Below are 15,079 nucleotides of genomic sequence, written 5' to 3'. Positions count from 1 at the left end.
CTCCACTGTAAGAATTATATCATAGTTTCCTATTATCTAATTCTATCAGTCTCTTCTCTTCCAATATCCCTAGTAACTCCCTCTCTACCAGACTCTTTGTAGTAGAGTAGAAACAAATTCAGGTTTCTGATTTTCCAAGCCCCTCTCCAGTTTCTGCCTGGTCTTTATTCAATTCATACTTAAATTTCAAAGGTAACTGATACTTTCCTAACTCCCTCGTTTTTCATTTACTCATCAATCAAAAATTAGATATCTTTGTTATCTTTATTGAAATTATGTTGAACAAAGTTAAAATTTTATGTTCAAATCGCCTAATGGATATCTTTTATTATACTTGTCTTTTCACCACACACCCACCTGAAGTTCATCTGTCTTACATAGACTCCAATAAAACCTACCATTTAGTTCATATTAGCTTCACTATCATTATCCTTACAACTTTAACCTAGATTAAACTTCTTTCTATCACCTTTTCAATCCAGAACTATATTCTACTCAATGACTTAGACTGTCACTTCTAAGTTGTTTTCTGTGACATCCTTTTCAAACTCTTGAGTCATCATCTGTGTTACCATAATAATTTTATATGCATATACAAACCTAGAATTATACTCATTTCTTTACTTAGTTTTTAGGACCTTTCATGATTCATAATGAGACTCTGCCTGACCCTTTCCTATCCTTTTTTTTACTACCCTTCAGGAAATAAAATTTTAAACTTATTGCTAAGTAGAGAATAAGGAAGTAATGAGCATATTCAACTGTGCCCCATTCCTCTCAGTTTCAAAGACAATCTGCCTATAAGAAGATGTACATCTAGCTACAGACAAAGATAAAAATGATGGCAAAAGAAAGAGGTATAGTATAGTATAAGAAAGCCTACCTGGCCTCTGCCAAATTCTCCATGCTGGCTTCACTACCCCATTTCTTCCCTTCCTCTATAATAATATCCCAGCATTATGGGTATTCATATTATCAAGTTTCTCTCTTCCCATTCTCTCTTGAACCCTTTCCATTCAGGCTGTTATCACACCTTCTCCATTCAAACTGCTCTTATCTAGGTCTTCAAAGACCTCCATGTTGTCAGATCCAATGGGATTCTCAGTTTTCATCCTGTTGGCTTCCAGCCTTCTGATTGGCCAAGCCAAAATCCTTGGCATCATCTCAGTATTCTACAGTGGTCTGTCAGGAAATCAATCAGGTTTTAATCTCTAAAATCTGATTAGAACCTGACAACTTCTTACTGCCTGCATTGTTTCCACCTGGGTCCAAGCCACCTCGTTTCTTATTTGGATAATAGTCTCTTAGCTAATTTCTCTGCTTTTGCTTGTGTAGCCCTGTGGTCTACTCTCAATACAGCAGCCAGAATAATCCTGTAAGACTGTAAGTCAGATATGTCACTTCTTTATTCAGAACTCCCCAATAGTTTCTAACCTTACTCAAAACAAGTAAATAAAAGAGAAAAACATTCTTTAAAATGACCTATGAAGTTCTACATGTTCTGACTCCCTGATCTCTATAACGGTGTCCATTTTAACTCTTTATCACTCACACCACTCAAGCCATGACTTCCTGCTATTTGTCAGCCCTGCTTCTAACCCCAAACCGTGTGTGTGTGTGTGTATGTGTGTGTGTGTGTGTGTGTGTGTGTGTGTGTGTGTGTGTGTGTACTGGGGGTGGAACCCAGGGGCCTTCTGCCTCTGGGCTAAACCCCCAGACCTACTTTTATATATTTATTTGGAAACAGGGTCTCACTAAGTTACTGAGAGCTTCAATAAGCTGCTGAAGCTGGCTTTGAACTTGCGATCATTCTGTCACAGCCTCCCAAGTACTGGGATTACGAGCATGCACATTAATATACTACTAATGTTCTTCTGTCTGCCCTCCACATGGCTCATACCCTCCCAATCCCTTGGGTCTTTCGTCTCAGAAAGGCTTTCCCTGGCAACCCTATCCAACACTGAAGTCCCAATTTCAGCCCTAGGCCCCTATATACTTTCTACTCCTGTGTCTCCTTTTAAAATCTATTTAGCATTGTACTGAAAAATGAAAAATTATCTTAGTACCATTTAACATACTATATGTTTTGCTTATTTGCCCTCGTTATTATTTGCCTCCCTAACTAAGCTCCATGAGAGCAGATATTTTTGTTTTATTTGCTACCATAGTCAAAAAATCGGTTCCTTGGCTAAGAGTAGACATAAATAAAAGTTATTGACTGAGTAAACAAACTAACAAGAAAAGACAAATGAGCCCAACATTCTGATGTCTATTTGTCTGCCCCTTGTACCACACTCCAAACTCAAAAGAGAAAGATGACTTACTGCTGATATTAATTATTGCTTCCCTCATATTCCATGATGATCATTTCTATGTATGCATGATTACCCTGCCAATTCCTATAGGGCAGGTGCTATGTATTTATTTTTTATTTATTTATTTTTTGGTGCTATTTATTTATTTTTTGGTGCTGAGCACTGTGTTTAACACACATGCGCAATAATTTTTCAATGAATTCACAAAAAAATAAAATAATAAATGAAAATCAAAGTCAAATTTACTTCAAACATTCAATTAACCTGCCCTTATCATAACAAAACAAAACTAAATTTCTTTAAGTCTTCTGAGCTATACTGTAGATATGTATCCATTTAACACAAACAATTATATTTTCTATACCTATAATTCCAATGTACAGATGATGGTTAAAGATGATAGTAAAAGACATGATCTAGTAATATTAAGCTCTACTGTAGGAAATACAAAATGTTCTTTTTCACTGGGCTAACTAAGCCAAAAATATTTGAGTATATTTGATTTTTCAAATAAGGTTATTTCAATCAGAAATAATTATTTACCAAGAATTTAAATAAAATTCATTGAACTACCTAGGTGTGTGTTGGCACATGCCTGTAATGCCAGTACTTGGAAGGCTGAGAGAGGAGGATCAAAGGGTTCAAGGACAGCCTCAGCAAGTAATGAGACTTTCATCAGCCTAGTAATACCCTTTTTTAAAATAAAAAATAAAATAGAGCTGACAGTGTAGATGAGAAGTAGAATGTCCCTGGGCTCAATCCCCAATACCATAAAACAAATTAACACTTCCACTAAAAATAGATAAAAACTATTTTAAAAATTTTATTCCAGTAGATACATTTAATAGATAAATTGATCTAATAAGAAGATTTAATCAAGTCAATCAGTAAGCCAAAAATGAAGACAGAGAAAGAAGGGAATGGGGTGGGAATTGGGTAAGGGCTAATTGAGTGATGTGTGTATATATGCCTCTACCATCTTGTACCCCATTAAGATGTATGACTACAATGCACCAATAAAAAATTTAAGAGAATAAGTAAAGAGTTAGTAAAAAAAAAACAAATTTAATACATTTAAACATTTTATTTATTTATAATAAATGTCAAATTTGTTTATAATAAATAATTTTAAATTTTAATATAAGAGAAAAGATGTTCTGATTATCTAGATACTGAAATTATCAAAACTCCTCATAATCATCTATTTTGCATTGTCTAGCTCTATCACAACATAAAAATAATACTGTTTAATTTTTGTTTAAAAGTTTACCCCAAAAATGTTTACCTGAGCTTCTCGAAGTTTTGCCGTAGTGCTCTGCTGAAGAGCTTGTTGTTCTTGATGCTGTTGCTTTGTTTTTTCTAACTGATGTTGTAATTCCGAGGAATTTGTTACTTTTTCCTTCAACTTAAAAAAGGTAGACTGTCAGTTGACAACTTAAAGGCATAATACTATCATTCATAAATATCTAACATCAATTCTCAACTCTGAACAGAAAATAAATTCTGACAATATAGCATTAATAGCAATATGTCATTACTCATGGAATCTTAATCTCATTATGGGAAACTATTCTCTAGCAATACACTTGCATCCTAAAAATAATATACATTTTCTCCAGGCTGGCATTTATATCACTAGTTTCTTCTGTATGTTGATATGATCAAGGAATCACATACAATTTATTTGTGACAATAAAGTAAACCACACTGTAGTGTTTCTTCTATTTTTTCTATTAATAGTTATAGTATTCACTTATTAGAAAAGAATCAAATTATCTACCACATCCTTTAGCTCTAGAGGAAAATTGAATGTTGAAGCCACAGATTTTAATCATGAATATTTGAATAAAAGACTTAATTCAACAATAACTTTTACTAAAACTATACAATGGGTACCATTCTAAGAAACAAAACTTTAGGACAGCATTAAATCAATCATGTTCTTAATTTTTAAAAGTGATTTAAATGCAAACTCAGGATTTTTTGCTTTGTTTTGTTTTGTTTTAGGTGGTGGTACTGGGATTCCTGGGAACCCTTCTACCTCTGGGCTACACTCCCAGACCTATTTTATATATTTTTTTTAATTTGGAAACAGGGTCTCTTAAGCCAGCGAGGCTGGCTCCAAACCTGCGCGATCCTCCTGTCTCCGCCTCCCAAGAGCAGGGATTATAAGCGTGCGCCATCCACACACGGCCAAACTCAGGTTTTATATACATGAAAATACATGTCATTAGTGATCTTTACCAACCATTCATTATTCCCTGTTTCATTTCAAGTGGTCTTTCCTAGGTAAGAAGATTCCAGTAGCCTGACAAAGAGTCAGTCCCAGAATTTTGCCTTCCTAAATCTGAAAAAATAGTCTTCTTTGTACATTTTTATTGAAATCTTTAGGTAATATAATCAGAGTGAAATATAGTAACCTAATATGTAAATTAAGTAGAATCCTTTTATTGAAAAGAAATATTACAGTTTTAAGTGGGGAAAAGTCAATTAAATTTCTTGTCAGTTAGAAAATTGATGAACCATAACCATATTTAAGATGCCTCAAGTATATCAACAGACTTGCTTATATCAACTTAGTTTGAAACCCTAGCTTACCTGTTCTTCTAAACGAGAAAGTTTGAGTTGTAAATCAGCCACTTGTTGTTCTCTATCCATCAACTTTTCACTGGAAAGCTGTCTCTGCTCCTTCAACCTACCATGAGCTTCCCCTAGTTGGCGCTCAGTCTCCAGAAGTTTGCTGTGTAACTTTAAAAATAAAAATAAAAAGTATGTGCATGAATGTACATGAGTGTAAATGCCTCCACAATACCATCTACTTTCTAAACAACATTCTATTTTTAACCAATATAAGTATGCTATATTAAATTTCATGATAATTCAGAAAACCCTAAAATCTTATGTAATAATTTAAAAAAGCGAATTTTAATTAATCACATTATTATGTGATTAATGTGGAATTATATAATTAATATTATGACTAAACATTACAGATTTTGTTTTTTACTGCTCATTTTTAAGAAAATACAGAGAACTGGGGTTCTTATCTGGATGTAAGTTTTTTAATCACTTGAGAATCTTAAAATAATAAAATGAAACTTAAACTACTCAGGGCACACTCAAACCAAATCAACAGCATTTTTTAAAGATCCACCATGATTCCTTTGGTTTTCAGACTTTTTTTAAAAATGTTAGGTGACCCACATTCATTAACTTTTTTTTTTTTTTTTCACTGCAGATGGAACCTAGGGGCATTCTACCTCCAAGCTACACCTCCAGCCCTATTTTTATTCTTTATTTAGAAACAGGGTGATGTGTGCTTGGAAATCCTCACAAGTCTTATATTCCATTGTGATGTTTGACTACAATGCACCAATAAAAATATATTAAAAAAAAAAAAAAGAAACAGGGTCTCACTGAGTTGTAAAGGGCCTCACTAAGTAGTAGCTGAGGCTGAACTTGAACCGTGATCCTCCTGTCTCAGCCTCCCAAGTGCTGGGATTACAAAAGAGCACCATCACACCTGGCTTTCATGCATTAAAATTTTTAAAATGCTACCCAGGTGTACTTGACCACCATGCTCCAGGTACTATTAAAAACAAAACAAAATAAAATCAAAACAAACTAAAAATTAAAACAAAACACAAATACTGAGTTGAAGCTAAAGAAAAAATTTTCCCTGGAGCTAACAACCATTACTTTCTCCAGTGATTTTTTTTTCTAACCCCACCAGAATAACTGTTAGTTTTTCCTGAAGGAGCTGGAGAGAAAGAGTTTGCACTGATATCAAAAGAATTACTGTACAATTGCTGGCAGTGTTAACAAAAGAGGTGCATGAAGACGAGTATCCAAGATGTTTGGCAAGGCTTACACACTAAGAGTACTCTAGTATATCAGCCTCATAACTTGTAAATCAAAGGCTGTATCTTGGTAAAATCACATTTAATAACCAGCACTTTCTATAATTATTTGTATTTAAAACTATTCAAGTTAAATCTTAAAATATTAATTATGTATAATATTTGGGTCATATTTTCCATAGTCTAAAAATTTTATATAAACATATACATATATTTATGCTTACATACTTCTCCATAAAAATATAATTAAAAAGGGAAAACAAAGATCTATTGTGAAAAACTGGATTCCTGTTATAATCTTATGCAATTAAACAAATCATATCAAAAGAAATGCAAGGCCACCAGTAGTACACATGTTAGGCAGAGGATGAAAATTAAAATTATATACTTCATGTTTAAAAAAAGCTTCACAGAGTGTGGTGGCGCACGCTTGTAATCCCAGCGCTTGTGAGGCCGAGGCAGGAGGATCACACAGGTTCGAAGCCAGCCTCAGCTACTGCGTGAGGCTCTCAACAACTTAGTGAGACTGTTTCCAAATAAAGCATAAAATAGGTCTGGGAGTATAGCCCAGAGGTAAAAAAGCCCCTGGGTTCCACCCCAGTGCACACACACACACACACACACACACACAAAAAAAGCTTCTGGATTCTGTATAAATAATCAATGAATGAGGCCACTAGAAGAAGGAAAACTTATTAGAAAACTTGTAAGCAATTCATAATAAATTCTCACATTCGCTTTCTAGTCACAAAAGCCTACTCCTATTATACATAGCCTAACCAAAGAACAAATCAGTGATAATATAACAATATAATATGACATAACATAACATTTTTCCTAGTGAATTTATTCTAATTCCTCAAGCTGGAAAGCTGTTGTTTTCAAACCACCAACTGTTAAGACCTATTCAATATTTTAAGCAACACCTCTTTCTTACACAAAGCTTTTCATGATCATATAACTTGGTAAAATTGCATAAGATAAATACTGAGGATGGGGTGGAGAAGAAAGAAATTCTTCTGAATTTCCATAGTATATAGGATCATTTTCTTATAATTCTGATGATCTTTGGTATAGGTCAGCACTCGCCTTATCCTTTCAATGAGATTTACATAATCATTAGCTGTAGATACTGTTTGCCATTCTTTTTGTAACCCTTACCAAATGAGACACGGTGTCTTTTAGAAAACATAAATGCTAAATTTGTGTATCTGAACTAAAAGTCAAATATAGAAGTTCTTTTCAAGTTTTTGACAGAAATTTCCAAGCCTCAGTTTCCTTCCATTAGTGGCACCATAATTCACTTCCTCAATCACTGTAACATTTACAGATTAATAAGAAATGTGCAGAGCAGCGCCATACTGCCGGCGGCAGCGGCAAATTCACCGGACGGCTACAGCAAGCCGAGGTGAGCCGCTGCGGAACAGCCAGGTGGGATTTCTCGGCGCAGAGAGCATCTAAAGCTCCCAGTGGCTGAGCTCAGCACACGCCGCAGGGATTCAGAGTGGAAATCAAAACCAAGAAGAAATATGCCAGCCTCACGGCCGAGGGAGTGGCAGCGGCGCCATATTGCCACCGGCGGCAGCAGCAGAAAATTCACCGAATCCAGTACAGCTACATCTGCGTACTCAAGAACAGTGAGTCAAATTGCGGGCCACAGAGGAGAAATCCCAGTACTGTACTCCCTGGGACTTGACCAAGAGGGGGAGGGGTGGTGGCAGAGATATCACACCATAGGAGAACGTGCAACCTGGCACCCCCCACAGTCTAAAGCAGCCTCTATCGACTCTCTGGGTCGGAGACTCTTTGATACAACCCAGTAAAGGAGTAGTGGGGTCTGAGATACTACTGACTCGAGATCCAGAACACCTTAAGTGAAGTCATAGTGACCCAAGAGAAGAACCCAGAGAAGGCACAAACTTCCGAAATCATGGGAAAGAGGAATAACACTGGAGCAATGAATGCCCACAATACAACAACATCAGAACCTGATAAAACAGAAAATCAGAGATTTCTAAGAAGATCAAATGAGGAAAATAACTGTAGAAATAATAGAGGTGCTTCGAAAAGAACTCAGAGAGAGCCAAAAAGAGATAAAGGATGCAATTAATGAAGTAAAGGCCTCAATTCAAAGTACAAACAACCGATTAGAACACATGGAGAACAGAATCTCGCTCTTAGAAGATGATCACTCCAAAAATGAACGCATAGTTTCTAATCTAGGAAAAAATATCCGACAGCAGGAATCTGATATTGAAGAAATATGGGCCCATTTTAAGAGAGCTAACCTAAGAATAATTGGAATAGAGGAGGGAAAAGAAAGTGAAACCAAAGGGATCAACAATCTCTTCAAGGAAGTAATAGCAGAAAATTTTCCAAACATAGAGCAAGAGGTTGATACACAGGTCCAGGAAACTTATAGAACTCCCTTTAGACAGGATCGGAGAAGAGGATCCCCACACCACATAATTGTCAAAATGACCAATGTAGAAGCCAAGCAGAGAATCTTAAAGGCAACAAAAACAAAGGGCCAAGTGACATTCAGAGGCAAGCCAATTAGAATCACTCCAAACTTCCCAAACCAAGTCATGAGAGCCAGAAGAGCTTGGAGTAACATATTCCAAACTCTGAAAGAAAACAACTTCCAGCCAAAAATTTCCTACCCAGCAAAACTTTCTATCAAATTTGATGGAGAAATAAGAAGCTTCCATGACAAACAGAAACTGAACGAATTTTTGTCTTCAAAACCAGCACTAGAGAAAATACTCAAAGAGATTAACTACAAAGAAGAAATAGGTAACAGACACCAGAACCAGAGAAACAAGAGTTTCCATCCAACAGTCAACTAAGATTAGTTATCTGTGGAGATTCATTACTTATGTTAGTCTTTTACCTATCTCTAAATGGTATTGTTTGCCTTTATTGTTGTTAATTTTTAGGATTTCTAGTTGGAATATTAATATACCTTCAGATATAGCATTTGTGAAATATTTTATCCCATTCTATTAGTAAATGTTAACTCTGTTTACATTGTCTTTGGATATACAATATTTTTTTTATTTTTTAGGGAGTTTGTATACTCTTCTGTTGCCTGTGCCATTGAAATCATATCCAAGAAATCACTGCCAATTTCAGTGTTGTGAGGTTTTATGACCCAGATTTTCTCCTAAAAGTTTATAGTCTTAAGATTTATATTTAGGTCTTTTATCTTTATTGAGTTAATATTTGTATATGCGATTAGGTAAGGGCCCAACTTTATTCTTTTCCATGTAATTATTGTGTTTCAACAATATTTAGTTAAAATATTATTATTTCTACCACCAAATGTTCGTGGAAACCTTATCAAAAATAACTTGACAATATAGGGAAGAATGTATCTCTAGGCTTTTATTTAACTCCAATGGTTTATATATCTGCCTTTAGAATAGTACTACACTGTTTCAATTATTGTAGCTTTATATGGTTTGAAATCAGAAAATATATATCTTCTAGCTTTGTTCTTTTTCAAGATCGTTTTGGGTATCTAGAGTCCATATTCCATATTAGGATAGAGTTTTTTTCTGAAAAATAAATATATAAATATATGATAGTTTCACCTAAAAAAATAGAAAAAAAATATTCTCTGGTAAGAAAGAAAGTAAAAAGAAATATTGAAATGTTATCTTTAAGTCATCAAAAGCTTGGTATCAGACAAATGAAACTGTTATGTGAGATTATCATTTTTAATTTTGGATAAATTGCTATAATACTAGATGTCAACCACTAAGCCAAGCATGGGAGGGAGGGATGGGGAGAGATTGGGGTGGGGATCGGGTGGGGGCTGACTGGGTGATGTGTGCATGTATGTCTACAAAAGTTTGTATCCCACTATGATGTATGAATACAGTGCACCAATAAAAAAAAATTTTAAAAAAAAAGAAATGTGCAAGTAGTGAGGGTAAAAATGAACAAGATGTAGTCTTTGCATCCAAAGAATTCAGAGTCTAATGAATTACGATAATATACTATACTGTGGTAAGTAAAATATTCAACGTATGTGCATGCTTAAGCTATCTTGTAGGTGGGTGGAGGGACCAGTGATAGTGCCTACAAAAGGATTTCTATAAAAGTTACAAGTGAAGTATATATTTACCAAAGTGAAGAGAAAAAGAACATCTTGGGTCAAGAAAAGAGTGAATGATACCATAACAAAAGCAAGATACAGTGTAATGTGTAGAAAAAAACTAAGGACATTTCTGTATTCTTGCAGTAAAGAATAAAATAAAGAATGGCATAGAACTAAAATTGGCTAACAAGATCACTTGGGGCACTGTATGCCATAACATGACACTTAAACTTAATCCTTTAGACCATAAAAAGAACATTAGAGCTTTTAAAACATGGTTAGAACATAGTAAGATTTGCTTTTAAGATAGATTATACTCATGGCTATATAGAAGAAGCCTTTGATGGGTTGAACTGAGGGCAGAGGTATCAATTAGTAGTTGCTTGAAATATTTACAAGCACAACAAAATAGAGGAGAAGACAAGCTAGAGAAATATTCCTAATCATTCTGATCCATTTCCTCAATGAACTCAGAGTTTAACCTCAAAAATTAAAGACAGTAAGTATGAAGTGTTTATGCTAATTCCTGAAACAGAATTGAAGCACAATAAATCACTATCATAATAATTACTATTATTACTACTATAAAGAAGTAGAAAGTCATAAAAATAATTAATTAAAATAAACTTTTACTGCCAAGCAATTAAAAATAAGTGAGCAATGTAAAGTGTGGCTGAAAATTTTAATCCACCAAATTTCTACTTTGCAATCCAATTTTATCTATAAGCAATAAATAGAATAGAGACTTTAAAAATTAATGGCCACACCAAAACCTACATCAACTTTATCTGATTATTTACCTATTAAAAATGATTTTATTTGGACTGACTTATTTCCTATTTTTAAAATATCAATTTTAATATTGATGGTTTTATATTAATAAAAGTTGATGAAAAAAAGAAAACAATGTAAGTATTTTGAAATTAAAGAATAATTTTAATTATTACAGCTAAAACCTAGTAAGTTACTACTTTGTGCCAAATACCATTTTAAGAAATTTATACATATCAGTTCATAATTGCATCACAACAATGCTATAAGATGGATAGTATCTTTTTTTCCTCAAGGAAACTGAAATTAAAAGAAATAAGTTCTGAAAATGTAGGATATAAAAATTAAGTTTTAAAATGACAATTTTTTATATGACTATGATCAAAGAACTATCAAGCACACTAATAAACCGTCAGGAGAATTACAGTGAATAAAACTAACATCCCTTACTTGATTAATTTCACCCTGAAGTTGTAATCCATGCTGCTCCTTTTCTTCTCTGTGTTGTTGCAGCTGTTTAAACTCTGCCTTAAGATGCTGGTACTTGGTCTCCACTTCAGATAATTCTTCTTTGAGCTTTTGTGTAGTCTCTCCTTTTTCACTCAGTTCTGCCTGCATCCTCTGAAGTGAGGTTTCAGATCCAGATAACCTTGACTGAAGCTGTTGACAATCTAGGTCTTTTTGATGAAGGATTGCTTGTATATTCTTTTTACTCACAGATTCTTCATTATATTTCTCTTCTAACTGGGTATAATTCAGTTCCTTCTTTAGCAGCTTTTCCGTCAAGTTCTATTCAAAATATTGATTTAACGATTTATTTCTTTTCCTAATACTTTTAATCATTCCAATTACTCAATCTTTGGAGCAGCATTATGTCCTATGAAATGTTTTAGTTAATAATATAATATAAAGCCATAAAATAGTAAATAATTATTAAATACTAACATGATTTTATGATCGATCTATTTGACTAAACTCTACCAATATAAATGCCAAGAAAATATTGTCATAAAATAGAAACACTAAAGTCTACTGAATTCTTTGGAGTATTATTCTACTTCCATTTAATTAAAAATTAAAACTGCTTTCCTCCTAACAAAAATTATTTTGAGTGACAAAATACTATGCCAATTCTGATTTTGGCTTTGCAATGTCACGTCTAAGAAGAGCTTTAGCAGAATGCTGCCATCTGCTGCTCTAGTACGCCCTATCCCACTGATGCCAGTTTTTTCTTCTGTTCTTGAAAAAAGACCATTTATTTTAGTTAGAGGCTAAGACTAATTCAAATTTATCTCTAAATATACAAAAGTAATGATCTAAAGATAACACCTGCTTCTTACTTTATTTTACCTAATTCTGTCATGTACAAACTATAAAAACAATACCTTTATCAAGGATCTTGGTCAGCCAGCCTAAAACAAACATCTAAATCTAGTATCAGTTGCAACTAATATTGAATTTTTTTTTTTTTTTTTTTGGCAGTATGGGAGTTGAACCCAGGGACATTCTATCTCTGAGCTACAACCCCAGCTACACCTACTACTTTTTTATTCTTTATTTTGAAACAGAGTCTCACTAAGTTGCAGAGGACCTCACTAAGTAGCTGAGGCTAGCTGTGAACCTGAGATCCTACTGTCTCAGCCTCCCAAGTACTGGGATTAAGTGTGCTCCACCATGCCTGACTATATTGAACATTTTAGGTCAATATATTCAGACCCACAATATGGGTGAGAATTGTAATTCACATCTGTGAGAAAAATAGCCAGGATAGTTTGGCCACTGTAAACACCGTGATGAGTCAATATGTGGACAACTAATATGTACAGTGTGCCAGGATATAAATAAAGACATCAAAACCTCTGTATCTTATATTTTAACTTAAAGGAAACACACACATAAAAGCCTTTCTAGAAAAGTCAAAACATAATGCTCAGGATTGGATTAATAAGGGCTGTGGCTGCAGTTCAGTAGTAGAGTACATGCTTAGGTAAGAGATCCTAAGTTAGATCCCCAGGGTGTGCGCCCACTCATGCATACCTGAATGCACACGCGTACGCGCGTGCGCACACACACATACACACACAAATAGTGCACACACAAACATACACACATCCTGTGCTAGTATACAGATTAAAGTTTAAGACACATAAAATCAATTCACCACAATGAGTAACTTTAAAATTCTCACCTGATTATTTTGTGTTAATTCATTAATTGAACTTTTAAGTTTTTGTAGTTCTTGTACATATACAGCAACTTCCTGGGGGCCTTTGGCAAGTTCACTCCTTAGCTGGCTTATTGTGGCCTAAAAAATCAAATAAAAACTAGAGCAAATTAAAATGAAAACAAAATTGTAAGTATACAAAGACTTAAAATTATATAAACTTTTGTTATTTTTTTTGAAGATTTAAAGAAGTTTATTAAAAGATAGAAATACAGAGGATAGGTACAGCTCCATACCAGACTGGCATGGAGGGGTGACTCGAATGAATACACCCTTGTTGTTATTCTTGTTGAATTACATTGAAATAATACTTGGAATTTTCAACTTGATACTTGATCCTATCATCCTATTACAACACATGTTTTGGCTTAATTTTTTTTTTTTTTTTGTGTGTGTGTGTGTGTGATACTGGGATTCCTGGAAACCCCTTTTTTTTTGGGGGGGGGTGGTACTGGTTCCATCCCCAGTACCACAAAAAATAAAAGTAATAAAAATAATAAATAAAAGAGTAGGGCCTGGTGTACATGCTTGTAATCCCAGCATTTGGGGGGCTGGGACAGGAGGAATCTGGTTCATGGACAGCTTCAGCTACTACTTAGTGAGGCCCTTTGCAACTCAGTGAGACCCTGTTTCAAAATAAAGAATAAAAAATAGGGCTGGGAATGTAGCTCGGAGGAAGAATGCTCCTGGGTTCTAGAATGCCCCAGTACCACATACAAAAAAAAAGTATCAAAAGTGTTTTGAAGAATAGCAACATGTTTGAGATATGTACATAGCTAAAACATTCATTTAAATGCACCAATTCTGGTACAATGAAAGATAACCTACCACTTATTTTATAGTTACACCATATAGGAAGTGTTTCAGTATTATAGATAACATATATACATATATTTACTTATATACATATACATATTTATATATAAAATACTCAATATACAAAACATTTAAAATATATAATGCTAGCCGGGCGTGGTGGCGCACGCTTGTAATCCCAGCATTTGGAAGACAGACAGGAGGATCACTTTTTGTGGACAGCCTCATTTACTTAGTGAGGCCCTCTGTAACTTAGTGAGACCCTGTTTCAAAGTAAAGAATAAAACTAGAGCAGGGGTTGTAGCTTGGAAGTCAAAATGTCCCTGGGTTCCATCCCCAGACCAGCAAAAAAAAAAAAAGAAATATATATATATATATGGCTTAAGTATTCATGTTTTTCCACTATGTTCAAGTAAGAGGCATACCCCAATATCATCTGTCTTAAATTAATAATGTAACTTTCACATAGATGTAGATATTGTGAGTTTATTTCAAATTACCATTTATAACAACTTTGAATCATTTCTTTTAGTAAGACTATAGATGTTAATAGAACCATTAGGAATGATCTAGTTTTTTTTAATTATTATACTTTTTATGTATAAAGCATAAAAACCAACTTATCACAAAAGAAAATAAATTGTCTCATCTAAATCCCTACTTTTAGTATCTTATCAAAGGAATTTACAGGTTCCTGGTACATAATAAACAGAAATAACAATATATATTAGAATATAAACTATATGTATATTTTGTTAAAATGCCATGATTTTATGGTATTTCACAGATTTCCTTTTCCAATTGTACATTATAAGTCATAATTCTTTTTTTTTAATTGGGGATTAAACCCAGGAACATACTATCGCTGAGCTACATTCCCAGTTCTTTTTATTTTTATTTTGAAGCAGAGTCTCGCTAACTTGCTGAGGGTCTAACTAAACTGCTGAAGCTAGCCTTAAACCTGTAATCCTCCTGTCTCAGCCTTTAA

The 15,079-nt window shown here is 34.1% G+C and overlaps 1 protein-coding gene across 1 annotated transcript in view; it reads right to left on the bottom strand.

The window, feature by feature from the left end:
- EEA1 (early endosome antigen 1) overlaps positions 1 to 15,079 on the bottom strand; it is a gene marked incomplete at both ends in the record, with an annotated part of 151,706 nt that overhangs the window by 68,836 nt on the left and 67,791 nt on the right. Inside the window, 4 exons of the mRNA XM_080706144.1 lie at positions 3,601 to 3,720; positions 4,914 to 5,063; positions 11,502 to 11,840; positions 13,240 to 13,356. Coding sequence (XP_080562270.1) covers positions 3,601 to 3,720; positions 4,914 to 5,063; positions 11,502 to 11,840; positions 13,240 to 13,356 — 726 coding nt within the window. The remainder of the gene's footprint in view (positions 1 to 3,600; positions 3,721 to 4,913; positions 5,064 to 11,501; positions 11,841 to 13,239; positions 13,357 to 15,079) is intronic.

This window comes from Muscardinus avellanarius, assembly GCF_963383645.1.
Source record: "Muscardinus avellanarius genome assembly, chromosome: 11".
Taxonomy (NCBI): Eukaryota; Metazoa; Chordata; class Mammalia; order Rodentia; family Gliridae; genus Muscardinus; species Muscardinus avellanarius.
Note: the sequence above shows the minus strand (reverse complement) of the source record. Positions and strands in the feature narration are given on the sequence as shown.